Source organism: Hemicordylus capensis, chromosome 6, assembly GCF_027244095.1.
Source record: "Hemicordylus capensis ecotype Gifberg chromosome 6, rHemCap1.1.pri, whole genome shotgun sequence".
Lineage (NCBI taxonomy): Eukaryota > Metazoa > Chordata > Lepidosauria > Squamata > Cordylidae > Hemicordylus > Hemicordylus capensis.
This window is the reverse complement of record NC_069662.1, coordinates 131,533,167-131,546,788: the sequence shown is the minus strand read 5'-3', so window position 1 is coordinate 131,546,788 and position 13,622 is coordinate 131,533,167. Positions and strand designations below refer to the sequence as shown.

Sequence of the window (13,622 nt, the reverse complement as noted above, 5' to 3'; positions counted from 1 at the left end):
AACAAGGGCTGCACACAGAATAGGGAATTGGGGGGTAGTGGGCCAGGGGTGGAGGGAGGCCAGTGGCAGCTTGTGTTCTGCTGCCATCACAGCCACTCTAGCCCCACCCCCTGCATCTATGGGCCCCCCTAGCCCCACCCCCTGCATCTGATGTCAGACACAGGGAGCATTTAGCCCTGCCCCCTGCATCTGATGTCAGTTGCAAGGCCGTGGTTGAGCCCCCCAACAGGGGCCACACAGCCACATTTGGGAGTAAGATCAGCCCATGCTGCATTGGCAGCATGGGCCAGAGTGACTCTCCCCAAGAGCCTCTCCGGCCACGCTGCCAATGCAGCACAGGCCAATCCATCTCCTAAATGGGGCCATGAGAAATCACGCCCCCACATCTGATGTCAGACTGGGGGGGGGGTATCACAAGGCAGTGGCCTGGGTTCTTTGAACTCGTTTGCCAAATGGTGGCTCCGCCCCTGCCTCCTGTATTCTATCAAGAAAACCACATGGCACTGTGGCCGCCAGGAGTTGACGCTGACTTGACAGCAAAACCTATGGACTTAGTTACAGTGGGGTATGTGGACTAAGGAATTGTGCCAAAAACATCATAGGAAAATTGAGTTTCTAGAAGTGCATCATGCAGTGTTGTGGGAGGCATTTCCTGGCAGGGTCTTTTGAAGGTGGGAGACCTTCATTTATGCAATAAAAATTATAAGCACTATCCTCTATAATAAAACCCTTAAGTGTGATCCCGTGCCGCCCGTGTCTTTCTCGGCAGTTCTGGGCATGTGCGGAGCGCATGCCCAGAACCGCCGAGAAAGATACAGCCGCCCAGACACGGGCGGCCATGTTGGCCAAATCGGCCCAAACAATTGCCACCGCGGCCGCCGCCGCTGACCGCCCGCCCACCCGCCCACCCTCCCAGCTGCCCGAGTCCTCCTCACCCCCCACACACATGATTAAGGGCCAAATCGGCCCAAACAATTGCCGCCGCCCGCCCGCCCTCCCAGCTGCCCGAGTCCTCCTCACCCCGTTAGGCCCGCGTCAGTCGGGCGATCAAAGACCATATTCTGAGAAGGAGAGAGGAGCTTGCAAACAGAGCTCCTCTCTGTGCAAAGCCTCTGCCCGAACTGCCGCTATGGACGCAAAGGACGCAACAGGCGTACTTTGCGCCCAAAGTGCCAGTTCGGGCAGAGGCTTTGCAGAGAGAGGAGCTCTGTTTGCAAGCTCCTCTCTCCTTCTCAGAATATGGTCTTTGATCGCCCGACTGACGCGGGCCGGGATTGAGGAGGACTCGGGCAGCTGGGAGGGTGGGCGGGCGGCCGGCGGCTGCGGGAACTCCCAGGCAGAACTCTGGCGCTGACCAGAGACGGAGGGAACGGGAGGTAAGGGGGGGGGGAACGCTAGTGCCCGTTATTGTAACGGGCTAAAAAACACTAGTGCCTCCATAAAAGTATAAAGTTACAGTTACAGATTGATAGAAATTACAAAACAACATGCAGCCCTATCCTATGCATATTTATTCCAAAAATATGGCTGACATGAGGAAAATTACTCATAGTAGTGCCATTGAAATTAAAATGACAAGTTAGGAAATGCAAATATTTTTGTAATTTCTAACCATCTGTGATGGATTCTATCAATCAATGCTATCAATCTTTTAATTTCAATGGGACTACTTCGAGAAAATGTTCCTCATCCTATCAGCCGATAAGTTTAATGATACTTTATTCTCAAGTTTAATTTTATTGCCATATTGACTGTGAAAAATGCAATACATAAACTGATAACAGGAACTATACATTAAAAATTGTTCCCTTTACTTCCCTGTCAGTGTGCACTGGAATGTAGGCTTAAGGAGGAAAAGCAAGCATAAAAAGAAAAGGGGGGGGGAATGTTAAGCATGTACTCTGAATGAGCTACAAAAAAAAAAGTCTGCATCAGAGAAAATTGATTCTGCAGCTTAAATCATGCAAATTAAACAGACTTGCATAATGTCTCTTATTTTGCACATATTCTTTAGGAAGTTCTTACAACTAACGTTGCATAATTGTCTGATTTGGTCCAACATTTCCAGGGACCGTCCATAAATTATATCACACGCACACTCCCTAAAGGTGAAGGGTTCCTGGGTAGGAAGAGACGTCCGCCCACGGACTCAGTAAATGAAAGTGAACCTAAGAGGGAGGGATTCAAAAGCAGGCAACAAGACAGAAGTCCATAGGCTGTGCATGCGTCACAAGTCCGCCGTCCCAGACATGGCGTTACGCTGGCCTTTTCTCCTAGTGCGCAAAAGGCGAGCGGAGTTGCTCCGGAGTAGCTTCGGTGGCGGGACTTCCCGGCTGCCCCTTCTTGGCGCTCGGCGAGGTTTTTCTTGTAGCCAAAGCACTGACGCTGCTGAAGTCTCCCCTTCTGGAGACCACCTGATATACACGCCAGAGCATTTCGCCCTGCGAGCGTCTCTGAGAAAGGTACCCCAGCCTTTTTTACACTTCTGGCTTTCCAGTTCTCCAGCCTTGGCTCGTCCTTCCTCCCAGTGAATTGCGCGTCGGAGGGAGGCGGCGGCGGCTGAAGATCGAGGACGCTTGTTGCTGACTCGACTTTGGAATTGCTGGGAGGGAAACCAAAGGCGCTTCCTTGCTCTCAGCAGCCTGCGGGCAAGTCCACCACACTTTTTCTGTAGCTGCCTCGGGTAGGAGACTATGACCCAGGCAGCTCCAGTCCAGCTGGCTTATTACCCTCGCGACAGTTGGGGCCGCTGCCCTGTTCAGTGGCAGCGCCCTCTTTAAAAAACCAGCTGTGTCTCAGCTAAGGGCACAAGAAGAGCTTTTCTGAGTGAGACCAAAGAAATCCTTCTTGTCCAGTGTTTCCTCCGATGTTGATGACTACAACTCCCATCACCCCATCTGCAATAGTCTTTTCTGGGATGATGGGAGTTGTAGTCAACAACATCTGGAAATCCCTCTTACAGGGAACACTGCTCTTGTCTACCTCCTGTGAGCTGGAAGGTGGGAGGGTTGCCAACTTTGATCTGAAGCTATTCTTGGAGATTCCCTGCCTCATATTTTTTTCTAATATTTTTTACTATATCAAACAATTAAAATCTCCAGGATTACTTTCAACAGTCTCCTGGACTGGAGATTGATCTCTGGAGACTCCAGATGAATCCAAGAGAACTGGCAACCTTTAGCAGTAGCCATCCTCCAAATACTACTGGGAATCTCAGAAGCAGGACACAGGTGTAAGAACTCTGCCCAGTTGTTTCTTTATTTTATTGTATTTTTATACTGCCCTAAATAAAATCTCAGGGCAGTTTACAATTTAAACAAACAACAAAAACCTAAAAATCATGTAAAAACACATTAACATTACCATAAATAAAACTTTCAGAACTTAAAACATCATTGCACCCTCCATCGTATTTAGAGGCATACTACCTCTGTACCTTTGTGTAATCTTCATGACTGATAGCCAGTAATAGAAAGATCCTCTATAAATGTGTCTTAGCCCCTTTTTAAAGCTGCATGTGGCCATCAGCACACCTCTGAGCTCTATGAATTAACTATGCATTGTGTGAAGAATTGCTTTTTTTTTTTTTTGCCTGTCTTCAACTGACTGCCATTCAATTTCATTGCAAGGGCTGCTGTTCTAGGAGATGGAGAAAAATGTGACTGTTTCATAGAATTGAGGTCTTACAGCATTGACAATATACAGATTACAATACTGGTCAGAATGGATATCATTAGTCTAGACAAAAAGAGCACAACACAAACTCAGACCTAAAGATAAGTTCTTGGAATAATTAAAATATTATTCTGAGCTCATTGTAATGACTTGCACAACACTATGGGTATGGAGAATTTAAGTCTGCAAACCTATGCATACTGACTTGGGAATAAGCATAAATGCATTCAGTGAAATTTGTTTCTGAGTTTGTATGCATTGGATTAGACCGCACAAGTTGTGATGTGGGTGTATTTGCCAATAGTTGTGGGTACTAGGCCTCTCACATGCACTTACCCATGGGGATGCCCCCATCAAAGACACCCTTACCCCTGGACCTCTGGGCTGAAGGTCAGGGCCTCCACACCCCTTGGGCCTGGCTGCGGCCGCCATTTTATTTCCTCCCGCCTGTGCCTGTCGCTATTTGGGCAGCTGCTCATGAACTCTCACGAGAGCTGCCACACATGGGATTAGCGACATGTACGCCTAAGAGAAATATATGGATGGATGGATGGATGTTACTTAGGACTGGCCCAAGGTTTGAAGTGGTCCTTGGCAAAGTGCTTTCTGCTCGCTCGGCCCCCTTCTCTGTGCCTTGCTTTTTTGGGAGATGAGTCTTGCGTGCCAGCATTGTGAGTAGTTGCTCCATTGTTGGCAGAAGTTGTAGACTGGGCTAAAAACCTCCCAAATAAAACCCATTCCCATTATCACTCAAAGGAGAAAACACACTCTCCCAGTTACTGAACCCGGTATGTGTTTTTCTTGCGCTCAGTGTTGAATTCCTTTAAAAGTACAAGAACATTACAGTGCATTGTTTAATCTCTCAGTATTGGCTAATATATTAAGCATTCCTTTCCCCAGTTACTAATTTTGTGCATGTAATACTTTCAAAAGATTAGGAAATTGTATTTTACTCTGTTAAGTGTTCCTGTATTACTTGATTTTTCCACCCTGCTGTATTTCTAGCATTGTAAGGGGAGAACCATGAATCTTCCTTTTCACTTAAGCATTAGCATTCTTTAGTGTATAGAAAAATTGGGGGTGTCCGGAGTGATAGACATATGGTGGACATTCTGCTGATCTAGTGCAGGGATCCTGCTTTTGAATACCAGTTCATAGTTACACACAGGGGCCTATTAGAATGGTCCGCCCGAAGAGGTTACTGGATCCGGTAGGATTCCAAGACGCCTTGGAGGGATTTAATGTTGGCTCTGCTGGTGATCCTGTTGATGCTCTGGTTGAGGACTGGAACAACTTGCTCACCAGGGCAGTAGACACGATTGCTCCTAAGCGTCCCCTCCGACCTGCTTCAAAATTGGCCCCTTGGTATATGGAAGATCTACGGGGGCTGAAGCGGCAAGGTAGGCGACTGGAGCGCAAATGGAGAAAAACTTGACTTGAGTCCGACAGATTACGACATGGAGCACATTTAAAGATCTATGCTCAGGCGATACGTGCAGCAAAGAAGCGGTTCTTTTCTGCCCGTATTGCCTCTGCAAGTTCACGTCTGACGGAGTTGTTCAGGGTTGTGAGGGGACTAGTATCTGCTCCCTCTCCCTTGAACCAGAATTTGGAGGCATCAGTTACCCGCTGTGGTGTGTTTAATGAATTTTTCGCAGAAAAAATCTCTCGGATTCGGGCTGACCTAGATGGAGACTCGACAATTAATTTGATGTCTGAACTGGAGGTGTCCGACAACTCCTCTTATACAATTCGACTGGATCAATTTCAGTTTGTGACTCCTGATGATGTGGACAAGCTGCTTGGAGCAGTGAGGCCTACCACTTGTCCTCTTGATCCTTGTCCAACATGGCTTGTTCTATCTAGCAGGGAGGCTGTTGTAAGCGGCCTGGTAGAAATCATAAATGCTTCTCTGAGGGAGGGCAGGATGCCTCCTTGTCTTAAGGAGGCAATTATTAGACCTCTTCTAAAGAAGCCTGCATTAGATCCCTCAGAGTTGAGCAATTATAGGCCAGTTTCCAACCTCCCATGGCTGGGCAAGGTAATTGAGAGGGTGGAGGCCAGGCGGTCTTGGAAGAAACTGATTATCTAGACCCATTTCAAACTGGTTTTTGGCCGGGCTATGGGGTGGAGACTGCCTTGGTCGGCCTGATGGATGATCTCCAATTGGCAATGGACAGAGGAAGTGTGACTCTGTTGGTCCTCTTGGATCTCTCGGCGGCTTTCGATACTATCGACCATAGTATCCTTCTGGAACGTCTGAGGAGGTTGGGGGTGGGAAGCACTGTTTTACAGTGGTTCCGCTCCTACCACTCGGACAGATTCCAGATGGTGTCGATTGGAGATTGTTGCTCTTCAAAATCTAAGCTTAAGTATGGTGTCCCTCAAGGCTACATACTCTCTCCAATGCTTTTTAACATCTACATGAAACCGCTGGGAGAGATCATCAGGGGATTTGGAGCTGGGTGTTACCAGTATGCTGATGACACCCAGATCTACTTCTCCATGTCAACTCCTTCGGGAGCTGGCATATCCTCCCTAAATGCCTGCCTGGAAGCAGTAATGGGCTGGATGAGGGAGAATAAACTGAAGCTGAATCCAGATAAGATGGAGGTACTTATTGTGCGGGGTCGGAACTCTAGAGATGATGTTGATCTGCCTGTTCTAGACAGGGTCACACTTCCCCAAAAGGAACAGGTTCGCAGTCTGGGAGTACTTCTGGATCAACGTCTCTCCTTGGTTTCTCAGGTTGAGGCGGTGGCCAGGGGTGCTTTCTATCAGCTCCTGCTGATACGCCAGCTGTGCCCGTTTCTTGAGATCAATGACCTCAAAACAGTGGTACATTTGTTGGTAACCTCCAGACTGGACTTCTGTAATGTGCTCTACGTGGGGCTGCCTTTGTACGTAGTCCGGAAACTTCAGTTGGTTCAGAATGCGGCAGCCAGGTTGGTCTCTGGGTCATCTCGGAGAGACCACATTACTCCTTTGTTGATGGAGTAACACTGGCTGCCAATAGGTTTCCGGGCAAAATACAAAGTGCTAGTTATAACTTATAAAGCCCTAAACAGCTTAGGCCCTGGGTATTTAAGAGAGCGTCTTCTTCGCTATGAGCCCCACCGGCCGTTGAGGTCACTTGAGGAGGCCCGTCTCCAGTTGCCACCAACTCGTTTGGTGGCTACACAGAGATGGGCCTTCTCGGCTGCTGCCCCGAGATTGTGGAATGCGCTCCCTGCTGAGATACGATCCTCCCCATCTCTCGCAATTTTCAGAAAACACCTGAAAACACACCTCTTCAACCAGGCTTTTTCAGCTTTTAAAAACTTGTTTTTAAATAGTTCTGAATATTTAATTGTTGTTTTATGATGTTTTTAATTGTTAATTATTGTTTTATGTTTTATAATTTTTGTTTTAATGATTAATTGATTTTAATGGTGTTTTAATGTAAACCGCCCTGAGCCTTTTGGAAGGGCGGTATAAAAGTTTTAATAATAAATAAATAAAAGTAGAGTTGATTTTTGTATAAGCATCTCCTTAATCTTTGGAATTCTCTGCGACAGGATATGGTGATGTTCACTCACTTGGATGGTTTTAAAAGGGGCTTAGATAAATCCATGGAGGACAGTCTATCAATGGCTACTAGTTTGAGGGCTATAGGCTGCCTTCAGGCTTAGAGGCAGAATGCTTCTAAATACTAAGTCACAGGGAGCAAAATTGAGAGCGGAGTGCCTTCACCTCTTGCCTGTAGGCTTCCCAGAGGAGTCTTGTGGGTCACTGTGTGAAACAGGATGCTGAGCTAGATAGGCCTTGGGCCCGATCAGCAGGGCTACCCTTATGCTCTTATGAGCTTCTGGTCTAGTTTGGTCACATTCCAAAGAGCTCATTAGATGTGCCCAGGGCTTTGTGGGCACCCAGCAGGTCATGTGACTTTTTTCTCTGAACCATACAAGTGATTTGCCATGTTAGGGATTCCATGACTTAATCCTGTTGCCAGGTTTGCTCTGAAGTGTGGTAGTAACCACGCTGTGTGTCTGTATTTTGCCTAAAGTGGGGGAATTAGCCCAATTGCTGCATGCAACTCTGCATACAGCTATGTTCATAAATTTAAAGTACCAGGAAGGTTGATCGTGGCAGGGTACACTGAAACATAGGATAGCTTACAGGTGAAGGAATGCAGACATGTGTCTTGAAGCAAAAGGGGTTTTACTGAAGGATAAAGATTATAGTGAAAACAGAAGTTAGTGCTTCAGCGGGATGCTGAAAAAAAGGTTGTTGCAGACTTGCTGGAAATGGCTTGGGTTGCCCAATATATGTTTATCATGTTTTAGTGCTAAGGAAGAGGGATAGAGGTTTGGGTTGAAGGTTTAGAGACTGGTATAGAGCAAAGACACACCCATAGCTACCTGCTGTCTAGGTGGAGATCTTCTATCCATTTGGGTGTCTCTTGGTGGGTGTGCATGAAAGCAAGGGGAGCAAGCATGTATTGAGCCAACACACAACACAGTACCAACAAAAAGGGGGCAATATCTTAGAATACAGAGCAAAAAAGAAAGAAAAAACCCTACTGCTATTCAAATAATAATAATACTTCCATATAGGGTGTGATTCTAAGTCAGCATTGCATAAATTCTGTGGACTGATCACTACGTTGTTCTCCATAAACAAGAAGAAAAAAGAGTGTTTCTACTAAAGAGGTAGACTGAAAAGAAAGATGGGAGGGGGCTCACTCTTCTCCAGCATGACTCACCAGATTTTACTGCAAAAGGGAGGAAACGTCCTTGGTGCTTAACTTATCTACAGACCAGCGCATTAAAAGAAGGGAGTTGCATTCCATTGCCAATTGTCTCTTTTGTGAAACTTAAGGCTTGTCTGCTTTGGCTCTCTGTATGGATCTCTGAGGCAGCCAGAGTGGTTCTCCTAGTCCCTTGCAGTTGCACTCATGATCTGGGGGCACTAAAGAACACCTATGGCCCATTTGAATGGCAAGTGAAATGGAGGGGGAGTAGGCTTACCTGAGGTTACACTTGGAAGCCAGGAATCATACATCAGATGATCCGGCAGCTGCAGTTCCATTGCTTCCACCTGCAGTGTCCCCCCCTCTTCCGCTGAGCTCATCACTTGTCTGGCAACCATTGGCCCCGATATGAGAGGGGACATGCTTGCGGGAGGAGCTTGAGTGCAAACCCCAAGTTGCTGCATTTGAGTGACACAATGGGCCTTCAAATCCATGGGTCATCAAATCAAAACACAATGAATGACACAATTGCCAGGACCTTTAGTTCTAGCAAGCTATCCAACTTCAAACTGAGGGTACAGTCCTTAGTTTGAAGGTGGCAACAGAACCGCGGTTGCGGGATTTCCCCACATTCGGATGATGAGGAACACCGACCTCAGGTGAGTGTAACTGAGGAAATAGAACAACCTGTTTCTGTGTCTGGTCTGGAATCTTAGGGATGCAGTTAGGCTATGGCTTCCCTTCTCACAGCCTGAGAAAAGCCATATTTCTATATTTGGGGTGTGCTGGCAAACCACAAGCAGGGTAACAGGCCAGGAGTCTCGAGGACGAGACCTTGCTAAGTGAGCTACTGTGGATTGTATGTGTTCAGGTCTTGGAACCCTCTTCAGGCACAGAAGAAAAAGGGCTGGGGTGTGTATGCAACATTGGCCCTGTGATTGACTAGAAGAACTATTAACTTTCTTGCCTGGCCAAGCCCGGTATTTTCTGTTTTTGTTCTGTCCAACAGATCAGTGTCTCCTGCTTGCTACGCTTCAGCTGCTTGGTTTAACACCTTGATCCATATACCTCAACTCATTTCCCCTGAATGGAAAGCACCACCCCACAGTACTGTATATTGCTAAATGCCAAAGCGGGTGAATGGGAAGAGTCTATGCAGATTCACCCCAAGTCTGGATTTAGCACAAGGTGCAGTTGTGTTCAGTGACTGGAACAGTGTCTTGTCGCAGCTCCACCAGTTATTGTGACCGGATTTGGAAAGTCGTGTTATGAAAATGAGCTATTCTGCAGACTTTTAATCCAATCCAATCCAATTTTAGTATATTTGCTGCTGGAGAGAGCACATAGACTTTTAGTCTGCAGACTTATTTTTGCCAGAAAATTGCTCTATTGCACTTGAAAAAAAACTAAGATTTTCTTGATGCCAAAGGATTCCATATCAACTTCCCCCCACATGTTGACTTTATTTTTAAATGGCTACTGAGTTGACCATGAAACTGGCAGCCTCATTTGTATTGGGTTCCACTGGGCAATCTGTTGTTTTAAACTAGGTCTAGTGAACATAAGAACAGCTTTTCTGAATCAGCCCAGTATGTGTCTTTCAGTACCCAGACAGATGCTTCTAGAAAGTCCACAAACAGGTCATGAAGGTACTCCCCTGCAGTTGTCCCAGCAACTAGTTTTTTCGGTGGTGTACTGCCTATGAACATGGAGGCTTCATTTAGCTGTCATGGCTAACAGCTGTTGATGGACCTTGTCAGATAAGAAGGGTTCATTTACAGGGCATGGAGTTGCCAACTTGGCATCAGATTAACTCCTTATGGAAAAGGTAGGCAGACATAGACAACCTTCAGATTTCAATAACTAAAGCTGGGTCAGCTTTACTCAGGGGACTTTATCTGAAGAACAGGAAAATGTAGGAAAGACCAGCCACTCCTTATAGGTATCTATCCCTCTATTACAAAACCACATAAGTGAGCTTTCGGGTTACATATTACATTTTCATACCTAAGCTTGCAAGCAATAGCAGTCGACTTGCAAAATAATAATTAGCAAATACTTTTGTGTGGTTTGATTTTTCTTGAGCAAGACAGCTGAAAAGTGCTTATTGCTGACCAGCATCTTTACTACTTAACTTGCAAAAGCAATGAAAGACTCCTCATTTCTTTCAGGTAGTTTTTAAGGTGACATGAGACTAAGGGTGTGCTTCACATGTCATGGTGAGCCATCTGTTTGGCCAAGCCGCTAGTTCCTGGAGTGCACGCGTGGTATGCCAACATTGGGTGTGACGTGTAAACCCACCTTTGTTGGTATATTCTATCCTCCTTGTGTTTCTGAACCCAACACCTGTCTTGCGCTTCAAATCTAGGTTAAACTGCAAGTAGGGTAGAATATGCTGACATTGGTGGGTTCGCATGTCATGCCCAATGTGCACTGCCTTCCTGCCACCAGAAGTCAGGCTATGCCCACTCTCTGGGAACTTGTGACTCGGTCAGACTGGTGGTTCACTGTGAAGTGTGAAACCTCCCTCTTTGTTGTTTTTTGCTGCAACAGACTAACGTGGCACTCCCTCTGGATTCTGGAAGATCTCATCCATTTAACTTGTTGAAATGCTAGTTTTAATAGCCCTGTTGAATGTTGTCTTTCCCAAGTGTTGTTTCGACCAGTTCTAAAGTGCAAGCAACCTTTGACCTCGAGAAAACTTCTTGGTTTCTTCACAACAATGGCTTTAGCAAGAAAAGCTAGAATAATCTCTCTTTAGCAAACAGTATCCTCTCCTAAAGTAAGCTTTGATTATAACAGAATGCATCTGCTGTGTTTGACAGAAACTTCAAATTCAGCATCTTTTAAGCCTTTCAAGAAAAAGAGACTTGGGATAGCCAGGTCTAGAGCTCTCACACCTCTTTATCTCAAGTAGAATATGCATATTTGGCATATAAATCCAGATTCATGTTGCTACAGACCTAGCCTCCATGAATTAGTCTAATTTGCCTTTAAAGGCTTGTAGATAGCCATAGCCACATCTAGTGTCAGTAAATTCCATACATCAGAGTTTCTCAAACTTGGGTCCCAAGATGTTGTTGGACTACCATTTCCATCATTCCCAGCCACAGTGGCCTTAATTATGTATTTTGTGAAGGAGGACTGTCCATGCTAGGTCCCATAACATATCAGCTCAGTCAAGGAGCTGTTGATCCAGCAAAAACTAGCTCCAAATGGAGAGCTTATAGAGTTGTCAGGAGTCCTACCCCTTCCTGCATCTCAGGCTGGCCCCCATTCAAAGCGGATGCCTGAGCTGCCCTCCCCCTCCTCCCAAGTAGAGCTCTGAGCAGCTAAGTGAGTGTTCTGCCTCTGGAGCCAGAGTTTGGTCCCTGGAAGAGTTTCTGCTTCTGGAGGTGATGGATGAGATTCTAGGTATAGGACAGGAGCCCCACTGAGGGCCACTGCATCCCCAGGAATCCTCTGAGGAGCCGACTGAAGCAGAGGTAACAATCTCTGGTTGCCAAGAGTCTCATGGATCAAGGGGGCTTGCTTTGGGGCTAGGAATCTCAGGATGTTCTCCTCTTCCAAGAGGGTCTCTTGTGGGTCTGAGTCTGCGTGGGTATTGACAAGTACTGTCTCTTGCCTTTACTGAAGCTTCTGTCAAGTTTTATTATTATGAAAGAAAAACTTCTCTCTTTCTCTCTCTCTCCCTCTATACTAAGCATAATTTTATATATCTCAAGCAAATCCCCCTCGATGTTGTTGTTTTTTAGGGATGTGCATGAAGCATTTTGTGCACATCTGGGGCAGTGGAGAGTGGGCACTTAAAAAAGAGGAAGGCAGGTCTTACCTGACCCTCTGTTGCAGCTCTACAGCCCCACCACCCTATAGCGGTGGGTTCTGTTTGCCAGCTGCGTTTGCTTGGGGACAGGAAGCTCTCTGTTCCCAGCAGGAAATGGCATCTGAGCATGTGCAGACCCCACCTTGAGTGCTAAAGTGCTCATACAAACAGCGCCACTCTGGGGCGGCAGGGAACTGCGGAGCTACAGTGGAAGGTCTGCCTTCTTCCTTTTAAAGTGCCCACTATCTCCCACTTGCCCCCAGCCAGAACGATTCGGCTGGGGCAGCTCGAAGCATATTGGCACCTGGTAACAGAGGTGCCAAAGTGCTCGGAGCACATCCCTCTCCCCCGCCCACCCCAACAAACCCCCAAACTTTAGCTTTCCCTTAGAGGGAAAGTGCTCCAATCCCTTGATTATTTTGTTTGTGATCTTCTGCAGGTTTTCCTGCAATATGAGCACAGCTAGAAAGGCTAGAGCTGGCTACTAGATATATATTATTTATTTGTTTATTTTATTATTAAAACTTTTATACCGCCCTTCCAAAAGGCTCAGGGAGGTTATAGTCTAGTCTGTTTAAAAAAATGTGCCAGCTGTAGGCCCCAGTACATTGGTCTGAACTTGAAATAACCCTTTGGTTTAAACTCTGTTTTGCTGTGAAAAATGATGTTTTTGGCTTGTTTCTTAAAACCTTCCTTTGGACAGCATAAAGGGCAGGGAAAGTTCATTACATCTGTTGGGAAAAACCATTGTCCTCTTGTGTGTGTTGTCCTAGGTTTCACAAAATGAGAATCAGAGTACATTGTGATACTATCTTGATTGGTCCCTGTTTGTTTGCAGGTTCATGTGATACTCCTGTTAAAATGGAATTATCAGCAAATACTCAAGATTTCAAAATATGAAAACGGGGATGAGCTAGTTGACGGGAGCATTATTGTATTTCAGAGTCACAGGCCCAGTTCAGATGCAAGGCTAAATTGTGGTTTGGTTCTGTGTGAATGAACCTGGGAGCGCTGCACGTTTGCACGCTTCCTCCTCTCCCACCCACAGGAGTTGGAGAGAAAAACTCCTCTTTCAGTTTAAGAACAATGCAGTGGAGTCGTTGCTTCTATGCTTGCTGCTGCCAGATTATGCTATGCAAAGTGCAAAGCTTAAACATTAAATTTATGTGTGCCTTGGCAGAGGTAGTAGGTTAAATGTCAAAACTTGCAGAAGGAAGCACACACATAACACGATTTTTGTGTTTGGGGAACAAACAAGATGCTTTAATTCAGGATGCTTCTTAGATGGTGATAAGTTCCGAAACATATTGTAATAGGGTTGAAGTTCCCTGATTCCAAAGAATGGATCATATTCTAAACTTTCCCCATGAAAATAGAAACAGAAGTCTGCAA

At 46.0% G+C, this 13,622-nt stretch overlaps 1 protein-coding gene across 1 annotated transcript in view; it reads left to right on the top strand.

The window, feature by feature from the left end:
* The first annotated feature begins 2,187 nt into the window (after positions 1-2,187).
* Positions 2,188-13,622, top strand: part of LOC128331959 (probable acyl-CoA dehydrogenase 6) — a 72,432-nt gene continuing 60,997 nt past the window's right edge. Inside the window, exon 1 of the mRNA XM_053266074.1 lies at positions 2,188-2,462. Coding sequence (XP_053122049.1) covers positions 2,223-2,462 — 240 coding nt within the window. The 5' untranslated portion in view covers positions 2,188-2,222. The remainder of the gene's footprint in view (positions 2,463-13,622) is intronic.